The sequence below is a fragment of the Pteropus alecto genome, unplaced genomic scaffold (genome assembly GCF_000325575.1).
Source record: "Pteropus alecto unplaced genomic scaffold, ASM32557v1 scaffold25, whole genome shotgun sequence".
Taxonomy (NCBI): domain Eukaryota; kingdom Metazoa; phylum Chordata; class Mammalia; order Chiroptera; family Pteropodidae; genus Pteropus; species Pteropus alecto.
In genome coordinates, this window is record NW_006441955.1 from 35,302,850 (window position 1) to 35,314,313 (window position 11,464).

At 35.6% G+C, this 11,464-nt stretch overlaps 1 protein-coding gene across 7 annotated transcripts in view; it reads left to right on the forward strand.

Annotated features, from left to right (window-relative positions):
• Positions 1–11,464, forward strand: part of KIAA1107 (KIAA1107 ortholog) — an 87,872-nt gene that overhangs the window by 22,907 nt on the left and 53,501 nt on the right. For 6 of the 7 annotated variants that reach the window (XM_025052091.1, XM_015595303.2, XM_006919406.3 and 3 more), the window contains one exon: positions 2,596–2,713. In XM_025052091.1, the coding sequence (XP_024907859.1) occupies positions 2,596–2,713 (118 nt within the window). Of the gene's footprint in view, positions 1–2,595; positions 2,714–9,720; positions 9,766–11,464 lie in introns of those variants that run through there. The other variant, XM_025052090.1, reaches the window with a different exon arrangement.

An 11,464-nucleotide genomic window follows, 5' to 3' on the forward strand; every position in this document is an offset into this window, starting at 1 on the left:
CCCTTCTAGCAAGTTAATGTGTTGACCAACCCAGTAGCTCTCTGAATCTCATTGTTCAAGAGTTTTTATAACTTAATTTCCAGTCCCCTTTCACTCCCTGGGGATGTGGGGGTTGAGAGGCTAGTGGGACTGAAAGTTTCCACTTTCTAATCACATGTTTGGTCTTTCTGGTGACCAGCTCCCACAAGAGTCCATCTAGGAGCCCCTCCACATTAGCATAAACTCGGATATGGTTGAAAAGGGCTTGTTATTTTCCTTCTGGTTTATAAATATATAAATACATTCCTATAACTTAGGAAATTCCAAGAGTTTTAGGAGCTCTGTGCAAGAAACTGGGGGACAAAGACTAAATATATATTTTTATTATACCACACTGTGATGTATTCAAGTTCAGTAGGTTACTTGAATATATAAATGGAACTTGAGATAGGTAATCATCTATCAAATTAACTTGGTTTTCTTTTGTAAAGTATATTTTCCCTATGTGTCAAAAATTAGATTCTGATCTTTGAATCATCAAAATGAAGACTATTTGTCCTGGGTATCTCCCATTAATTTATGTGCTTTAAGTCTTCTATAGGAATATCAAGAAACAGTAGGATCTCCCTTCTTCCCCTGCCTAATTCTGGTTGCAGTTTTATGTTTTCTCTTCAAACATCTTTATTATGTAGCATTTGATGTATTAATTATTCAACAAATATTAAGGACCTACTATATGTCAGGCACCGTTCTAGCTCTAAGGGATGTTTCAATGACTAAAATATTCCAGCCCATTGGGAACTTACATTTTAGTTAATGAAGGTAAGTTGGGGTGGAGATAGATAATAAATATTTTGAAGAAGTTAGAAAGGGAGATGCTATAATAAAAATAGGATAGAGAAAGGGGCATTGGGAGTTGAGGGGGTACAGAATAAGCCTACCCAAGATATGCCACTTCATGTGGATTATTTTGACCTGAAAGCAATTGAGACCCTGCAGGCTCCAGAGAAACTTTTACTTCTTCCTTAAAGAATCTAAATTGGGGCCTTGCCCATAATAAGTGTTATTATCAGAAATAACTTTTTATGTGCTATCCATATGGCAAGGCAAACATCTAATTACTAAACATCTGCTCTTATTGTCCTGTGAGTTACTGTCATCCCTTCTGAAGTTCCGGGTACTTTACCTTATTCCTTAGCTCAGGATGTCATTTTTACCTCATTTTACCTTTCTGACTCAACCTCTCGTGTATGTGAGGTCCCTGACTCTCATGTGTGTCGGGTTCCTATACATATGTATGTAATGAAATTTGGTTATTTTCTCTTGTTAATATGTCTCTTGTCAATTTAATTATTAGACCAGCTGAAAGAACCTAGGATAGTAGAGTAAAAATTTTCCTCCGCAGCAGAGTGCTAGTGATGGGAGTTGCAACTACAGACGGGTGGTCAGGGTCAGCCTCATTGAAAAGGTGGCATTTAGACAAAAGATTTGAAAATGGTAAGAAAGATAGCCAAGTAGATATCTGGGATAAGAGTGGTCAAGGCAGAAGAAATAGCAGTGAAAATATTCTAACATAGGAACGTAACCTGCCATTTGAAGGCATGAGAAAGAGTTCAGTGTGGAAATTAGCAAAAGGTTAGGCAGTGAAGTCAGAGAAGTAACAGAGGAACCAGATGTTGTAGAGACGAGTAAGCCATTGTAAGACTTTGGCTTTTACTTTAAAAGAGTAGAGCCATATGTTTTTGAACTAGGATGGGCCATGATCTGAATTAAATTTTAAAAACATACTTCTGAATGCTTTGTTAAAAATAGACTGTGGGCATCAAGAGTGGGAGACCTACTAGGAACTTATTGCAGAAATCCAGATGAGAGGTCATGGTGGCTTGGACTAGGGTGATCGCAGTGGAGATATTGAGTAGTGGTTGGATTCTGGATCTTTTTTGATAGTAGAGCCAGTATTGGCATCTGGTTTATAAATATATACATTCGTAAATTTAGTTAGTGGGAATCTGTCCCCAGTGACAGACCCTCATCAGATATACTGAAAAAAGTGCATCTGGACTGCCAAAGCTATGAGATCTACACTGTAGTCTTTTTCTTTATATATATATATGTTTTGTATTTTACTTCCCACTGCTTAAATTCCCACTACCGTGTATCGTACTAAACTAATAGTAAGTACTGTGTAAATCCCATTGATATCACTTAAATTTCTGTTGGTTCACAGATCATTCTGGCCATAAATCCAGGAATAATAAAGAATTAAGTAGTGAAAATACCAAAATTGGAAAATTTTCTAAGTCAGATGTTTATGCAGTTGCTTCAATTTTGGTGTATAATTTTTTTATAATATTACTTATATTTAAATGTATATATATTTGAAAGTATGTCTAAATTTAAATATAAGTGGAAATATATATTTCAAAGCAGAAAGGATAGGTGATTTAAAAATGTTTTATTTTTAATTTACCACTTAAATATTTTAGTCACTGTTGCTCTCAGTAGCTAATCAAGATAACTGTGTGAAAAAAAACTTTTGTTAATATTAGAATGCAAATATTTAAGATATTTATAATGTTAAACTATTTTTTAGTTTTGTTTTTTTCTCTTTTAAAGATATTTATGATTTGGAACCTGCATCTGAATTGGGAGAAGATTTATTGAAACTTTATGTGAAACATTGTTGCCCAGATATCGATATTTATGTTGATGGAAAGAGTTTTAAAACTCACAGGTAAATGATAGGAGTGTGATTGATTTGGAGTCTTCTTTGTAACAGTAATGTATAAAAGGGTGGCTATCTTTTCCTAGTACAGTGGCTTTCAGGCTCTGATTCACGTAGGCCACAGGAGACATCTGGTGATGTCTCAGGGAGTCTCTGGCAGGGGAGAGGTTGGCCATCAGGCAGGATGTTCTGCCTGCAGGTGCATACACGCAGACATGCCTACATGCTTCAGCCAGAGCAGATCTGTGCTTTGCATTGGGCATGAACCTAAGATTTCATTAGAAGAAAATATTCTAAATATTCTAAATATTGCCTAAAATAGGTTTGAAAGCTACTGTCATGGAAAATGTAATTAAATGCAGTTTTTAATTTCACAAGCACAATAGTATTGAGAATGATTATTTTTACATGAATGACATGTATTTTCTCTGAATGCATTTTGGCTCAAAGTCTTTGAGTCAAAATGGGTGATTCTCATGAATAGCATTGATTAGAAGGTTTAATATTTCAGTGTACTTTTGAAAAATCATTATTCTGCTTTGCAGTTGGGTTGCTTAGACATTCCAGGCTTTTAGATTTCAAATTAAAGCCTGCTGCCTGTTTTGGTCAGGCTCTTTTTTGCAAGTAACTAAAATCTGCTTAAAAGCAGAAAATTTTTAATAAGAAATACAGATTTCCTGTTGGAAATCAAGGGAAAGAAATACAGCTGGGCTTCACAATGGGATAGAATCAAAACTAGAAAACCAAGGAACTCATTCTCCTTTACTCTATGTGTTTCATTTCAAATGAAATGTTCATAAGTTATTCTGGTGTTCCTGAAGAGGAAGACCCAGACTATACGCAATGGCAAGAAGCAGTGTTTGAGGTCCAAGGGTGCACAGCCTTAAAAATATTAGCGATGGGTTTAGATTTCAGGAATTCACTAAGCCAAATAGTAGTGACGTTTGTGCTTTCAAAAATCATGCTGGTTTTGCCAGTTAATTGACAGTAGTATATAGCTAAACTCTAGGATTGCCAGTTTCAAGCCAACTACTTACCATTCAGAATTTGAGCTTTTCTCTCTAGGAACATCATTTTTAATTATATGTGTGTGTATATATACACATTCCCCTAATTTTTATAAAGTCTGCTTTATGTATAATAAAATACAGAGGGTAATACAGATTTATCAATATATTTTCCATATCATGGATATATGTTTCCCAATTCATTGTGTGTGTGTGTGTGTGTGTATGTGTCTTTTTGGGAGAAGAGGGCAATATAATTTTATCTTTAAAATTAATTTTATTTTATTTCGTGTCCAGGTTTTTCTTGAAACCATATGGGCATCCTATCAAAGTTCTACTTGTAGAGCCCTAAGGCTATTGTTGTAATAGAGGGAAAGCAAGACCCTGTGACAGTTTGCAGAATGTCCTCAAGTAGTGTCTGTATTTTGCCTCCCTCTGTGTGCTGCCTGACAATGGACTGTGTTTTAGGAGATGGATCTAGAATATTAGGTTTGTATTCCAGAATATCTCTTGCTCACATTTCTGGTTTATATTGTCCACCTAGAAACAAAAAGTAAACTTATAATAAGTGGAAAGGCAATTCCTGAGGCTATGTTTCAAGTTTTCCTACTTTGCTGTTAGTGTCTATAATGTGAGTTAACAATGGCAAGTTGTAAATCCCAAGATTACTTTCCCAGTCCAAATTCAGCCATCTCTCTGTTTGGTACATATTAATTTTAGTATTCAGTTCTAGGAATATTATGTCAGTAGTTCCAAAAACACACATTCATATAATATAGTCTGAAGTCCAACATCAGAACTTTCTGATTTTCTTCTTGTTCTAGATAATCAGTGCCAACATTTTTCCAAATAGTGTGGCTAAAAATTCATTTTTAAAATGGCTGCTTTAATTTTTAAATTATATGTATTTATATATTGAAAGATCAAATACTCACAAAGACCAGAATTTATAATTAGAATTACATTCAGTTAAGGTCTCAAATTTTAGAAAGTTTAATTTACTACTTTAATACATCTAAATTGGTATGGTAATGCAGTAGTTTCTTCTTTGATTGAGTCAACCTCCTCCTCTCAGGCTCAAGTTCCTTCCTCAGAAACATCCCTAATACCAGGTTCTTCCAAGATTATCTCTCCAGTTGCTGGTTGCTCTGTCCAGTCTTTTTCTTGATCCTCAGCCCAATACCTGGAGCCCTTTATTTGCTGCAAGATAGTCTGATGCCAATCACTTGCTGTGGTGGCACAAATAAGCCAAAGAAGTTACTTAGAACAGACTGGTTAAGAGTGTATGGGCTGTGTGTGTGGAGCCTGTATGTTTGGGTTTGAATTCTAGCTCCACTATCTTTGAGCTGTGTGAATTTGGGCAAGTTATTTAACCATTCTCTGCTTCAGTGTCCTTAGGAAACATGGAGATTATAAAAGTACCCATCTCATAGAGTGATTATGAGGACTAAATTACTTATTACATTTAAAGCGTTTTGAACAGTACCTGGAACATAGTAACTAGTCTGTAAGTGTTTGCTATCATCATCTAGGTGGTAGGCCTTTGCCACAAGCTTTTGTGTGGATGGCATAGCAGCCTGTATGCCCTTATGTGGGACAAGCAGAGAAGTGTAATTTGAATTGCTTGCCTTTTCTCCCAATCCAAGGAGGAATGGGTTAGCATTATACCTCAAAGGAAAGTCACATTTATTACACTCTTCTCCATCTTTACAGACCTTTCCCTCTCTGAAGCACATTTCTCCACCCCTTCCCACATCTTTGTCCTTGTTTATCTCCAATACTTCTGCTCAAAGGAGAAATTAAGAGAGCTCTTTTTAATTGGGGGAGGTAGGTTATAATAAAAGGAGGACCAATTAGTGTTCATTAATCCCATTTGTTAGTTAAGTTACTACTTTTCTGAGTATTGCTTCCTGGGACACTACTACACATTATCCCTTGTTTTGGACCTCTGCAACATTACTTTCCTGACTGAATTGTTCTCAATCACCAGATGAATACTCTCTGGATATTGTACATTTTTCTCTGCTTGTACTTTCCTCCTGTCATCTGCAGCCTACTTCTAAGTACGTACCTGACCCACTCTTTTGCTGATCTTCCATTTTATAGTGTTATCATTTTAGTGTTTTTAGAGAAAAATTGAATGTTATATTTTAAAGATAATTTATTTGGTGCATTTCTGTGTTCCACATTTAAGATTCTCTTGTGCTGCTTTATTGAAAAAGCAGGGCATTGATTCCTAATTTTAGCTTTGCAACACTCCAGATCTGATATCCCTTCCAAAATATCTTTCTTTTCAGTGCCTGATATTCCACCATTAGACATTTATTTATTGGGTTAAAACACTGTCAAATCTCCCTTTAAAATGTAGATTTCTTTGACTCTTTAATAAATCGGCACTGGGTCAGGAGGTCCATGTTCTAGTCTGTGCTGTACCACTAAGTAGCTATATGTTCTTGGGTAATCAGCTGAAAGCTTTTCAGAAGCACCTAGTTTAATAATTCAGAAGTCAGTCTTTCTCGGTTTAGATTCTGATTCTACCATTTATGTAATGGTTGGGAAGTTAACTTAACCTCTCCAAGTCTGAATTTCTTTATCTGTAAAAGGAAAAACAATAGTAATTGTAGTATAGGATGACTGTGAGAATTGAATCAGATAATAAAACACTTAGCACAATATCTGGCACATTGTAAGCTTTCAGTAAAGGTTAGTTGCTATAAGTATGTATTAGATATATGGAAGGGAGGCACTGTTGTTGCCTATTCTACCTTATTTTATGGGAAGGGGTTGGCAAACTGTGGCCCAAATCCAATCAGTGGCCTCTTTTTATAGAAAACAAACAAACAAAAAAAACAAAGAGAATATGCAACAGGAACCTGTATTTTGTCTGCTGTTTACTGTCTGCCCCTTTACAGAAAAGTTTGTTTTTCTCTGTCTTACTGTTGCAGAAAAATTGCAAAAATCAGACCGGTGAGAAACTAAGCAGCACTTGGAGAGTTGGAGAACTCAGATTTATTACATCGACGGTCCCAGAGGAGCTAGTGTTCTGAAGATCTGGGCCCCGAGCTCAGGGGTAACCTTACTTTTATAGGGCTTAACAAGCAAAGGCAATACATCTGTTCTTAGGCAACACATCTGTTATCTAGACAGAACAATGAAAGGGGAGGGTGAGTCTTTAGTTGATTTCGGGATCACTCTGCCCTTTGGCCTATGCAGCAGAAGCAGAACAAAGAACTGATTACAAGGTTAGCCCGGCCTATGAGAACAAAGAACTGATTACAAGGTTAGCCATTTGAGTGGAAAATTCCTCTTCATTACTAGGTTTGCCAGGAAGCTTTAATGAAATAATTATAATAAAATTTCAAATTACCATGCAATAAAGTGAGTTGCTAACATCTTAATACTAATTTATTAGTGATAAATGGTCCACCCTGTCCACTTGAGAAGTTTAAAATAATGATAAATTAGAAGTAACAGTAGAGGGAAAAGATAACATTTCTTACTACCACAGGTGTTTGAGGGTGGTTACAATGGGGAACTAAAGCAAAAGGTACCGAGTGCCTGAAAGGGAACAAATCACCTATAATGGAAGCTCCTTAACTGAATTTGAATAAACCTCCTCTTTAGATGTTCCCTATAGAATATGCTAACCACATGTTAGGCAGAACTTTCAAGGCTTAGGAGACCATTCTCTAGCATACCTACACATTTCCATTTCTATTATTGAATTTGTGTCTTCCAAGAGTCGGTTGGGTTTGTAACCAAACCTTTTTAATGCTATTTGAATTTATTATTTTGATGGCATAACTTAATGAAATATCATGTAAACCAATGATATATTAAGTATGAAAAGAGTTACTTATTGTTCCAGGGAAAACTAAGTGAATGTTTTGGAAAGATTTAATAAAGGAGAGGCACTTTAAAAATTGCTATTAAATTCAGTATAGGTGAAACAATGTAGAAGTTTGAGAAGTCTAAAACTCTGAAATGATTCTATTCTTCACATTGCTTCACAAAAGTTTAAAATTTTTTTTACTTTAGAGCAGTTTGAACTAGAAATCATAGGCAGCATATATGGGTATAGTTTTTACAAGAAATATGAGGCTCTAATCAAATCCACATTTTAAGAAAAAGAAAGTTTGGCCTTATGAAAGATTTTTGAATGCTGCATATTCTTGTTAGAATAAAATGATTATGATATATACAAGTAATTTAAAAAATTCTCTCCCAATTTTTTTTTTTTATTAAACAAGCAACTAATTGTGTTGGATAAAAGGATATCCACTACACTTTACAAATCATTTTTTAACTTAGGAAAGGCTAATAATCCTTTGAAAGCTATAGTCAGTGGATGTCAAAGTAGATGTCTCAAAAAAAAGCTAACTTTCCTTTTTTAAAGTTTATGTTCACTAAACTATTTGCAAAGAAGTAGAGTAGGTAATAGTGACAGCTCCAAAAAGTACTACTCTGAATTTATTCCTTATTAAGTTATGGGGAACTAAAAGGAAAAAAATATTCTTGGAGCAAGAGTACTTTAAAAAATAGTCCTAGTACAAAAATTCCTTCTTTAGAGCTTCCTTGAGTAATCCAGGTCATTATTATGCCTGGAGTAGTGAATCTAGTTCAGCTAACATCAGGAAGTATTAAATAGCAATGTACTAAAGCAAGAGCAATGGAGAAATTAGGGCATCTCCAGAGAGCCAGAAGCAGCCTTGTCAGTTGAGATTAAATTTAATCAAAAGGAGAAAATAGTTTTTGGCATGTGGGAAAATGAAAAATCTGGCAATTTTTAATACACTAATTCATCTACAACATTATTCTTTAAACTGAGGTCATATCCTAATTAAATAGGAATATTGTCTAAGTTTCTGTCTTAAGGTCAGGGTAATTGTTGAAGCCTCAGATGCTTTTATGTTTACTTAGGTGGAAATAGCTAGCCTGCTGTGTTAGTTCAAGTCTCTGAGAAGCAGACACAAAGATGGGATTAGACTTGCAAGAAATGTATTAAGGTAAATGCATGTGAGATAACATGAGAAGGAATCCAGAGATGAACGGAAGAGCAATTAAACTACAGTGTTAATCTGACCCTGAGTAAAGGAGAAAGGAAAGGAAGGAAGCTTGTGTAGAAACATTTTAGACTGCAGTGCAGTTCTGAGGAAAGTTAGGCTGTTGGAAAGTTCCCAAGCCAAAGTCACCCATCCGAAAAGGCCCAGTCTCCCAGGAAAAGGCCTGCTTTATTATCCCTAATGTGCTCAGTCACTAGCAGAGAACAGCCAGTGAGAAGGTGACCTTGGAACCAATGTGGTATAGTTTTAAGAGTGTTGAGGCTAGAGGGGGCCGTAAGTCAGTTATACAGTCAGCAATCAGAGAGATGCATTTTTGTGACTTGCCTCACATGTAAATCATGATATGCTATATATTTGTATATCTTTACCTTTAGGCATAGTCAGATAAAGTAAATAGAAGGATAGAATTCTAATAGTATTCTTCATTTAATGAGCACTAATTATATGCCAGGTACTACTGTGTTTTGTGCTGAGATTGAGATTTATACAGAAAGAATAAAGCACAGAGGATCAAATAGATTGTATGTATTAAAATACAGCATAATCAGTGTATTAGAAATGATTGCCATAGAATAAGGTTTGGCAGGACAGCCAATAAACGGTTAACAGTAGTTATTTGTATAGAGTGAATTGGAAGTAAATAAGGAACAAGGAGAGGACTTAAAATGTTCACTTTTTAAGATCCTGTATTGGAGTTTATTACAAGCATAAATTATTTTTATAATTTAAAAATGTTTTTAAAATTTTAGTTTTCAAGCTTGAGGAAAGAATTGTAGACCACTTAATATTTTTTATCTTTTTATATAGGTTCAGTCACACTGTAAGGTTACTATTTTTGTCCTTAGCAAACTTAGTGAATTAAAATATTTCACTGAATACTAGATTTGATTCCTTTTTCTCATGCTTATTTAAAGTGTGATTTATGTTTCTCTTTATAGTCTCTTAAAGTGGATTCTTAGGTCATTGATTTGAAACCTTTTTCTTTACTAAGGTAAGCATTTAAAAGCTAAAAATTTACCTCTAGGTACTGCATTCCACATATTTTGGTATATTGTATTTTTATTTTCATGAGAGTAAATGTATTTTCTAATTTTCCTTTTGATTTCTTCTTTGACCTATGGATTATTTAAATGTGTGCCTGACTTCCAAATATTTGAGAATTTTCTGGTTATTTCTCCGTAATTGACTTCTAGTTTAATTCTATTGCATCCATAGAATGTTCTATATTAGTTCACTTAAATTTATTGAGACTTGCTTTATGGCCCAGAATATAGCCCATGTTAGTGAATGTTCATCTATCTGTACTTGAAAATAATGTGTGTTCTGTTACACTGGGATGGAGTGTTCTATAAATATCAAATTGGTTGATAGTATCGTTCAAGTCTTCCATACCTTTAACTGATTTTCTGTCTACTTGTTCTTTTAATTACTAAGAAGAATGTTGAAGTCTCTAAGTATAATTTTGAATTTATCTATTTCTCCCTTCAGTTCTATCAGTTTTTGCTTCGTGTATTTGAAGGTTTCTTATTTGGTACATACACATTTAGGATTGTTATAGAATAAGGTTTGACCCCTTTTTTTTATTATGAAATATCACTCTTTACCCCCAAGTAATATTCTTTGTTTTAAAGTCTGTTGTATGATGTTAATAGAGCCACTCTAGCTTTCCTGTTTCATTTTTTAAATTGAGTTATAAAATTGACATATAACATTAGTTTCAGGTGTGCAGCATAATGATTTGGTGTTTGTATATATTGCCAATATACACATGCACACACGTTATTTTTGAGGGTTTTTTTAGTGGTTACACTAGGATTTGCAATATGTATTGTTTCTGATTTTATTTATTGGGTCCTCTCTCTTTTTTCTTGATGGTTCTGGTTAAAGGTGTATCAGTTTTACCTTTTCAAAGGACCAGCTCTTAGTTTCATTAATCTTTTGTATTGCTTTTTTAGACTCTATTTTGATTATTTTCGCTCTGATTTTTATTATTTTTTTCCTTCTACTTACTTTGGGCTTTGTTTGTTCTTCTTTTTCCAGTTCTTTTAGGTTTCAGGTTAGATTGTTTGGAATTTTTCTCGTTTCTTGAGGTAGGCCTGTATTGCTATGAATTTCTCTCTCAGAACTGTTAGCTGGTAGCAGCCTGTGTTGGGTGGAGGCACCTGGGCAATGCTATGCTGCGAACTGAAGTGGCTACCACTAGTGTTGGGCTGGGTACTGGGCACACTGGGGCCAGTCGCAGCTTGTTTGAGGTTTGCGGATCTTTCAGAAATTTTAGGGAAGTCTGCAGCCTGGGCTTGTGAAGAATAAGCCACCTGTGAGGAACAGCCACTGAAAGAGTTTCGGGTCTATGCGAGAGTTGGGTGGGATGGGTTCTCAGGAAATTATCAGGGTGGGACAGTGGTGTTAGCAAGTTTGGAGACTTAGATTTGGTGCCTGCCTGTGCCTGCAGGCTATGTAGGGGGTGGGCTCAGCAAAGGAACAATGGCACCTGCCTGCTGGCTATGGGCGGGGGGTAGGGGACGGTGGAGGTCTCAGCAAAGGAACTGGGCACTTGCCAGCACTTCTGTTTCAGCCACAGCTTGCCCTCCAGCCAGCGTTGCCCCTCTAGCCCTCACCATGAAGCCAGACAATTCAGTTTCTTCTCATATGTCCCTGGAGCTTTTCAAGCTGCTGCCCCAGCACTGGAC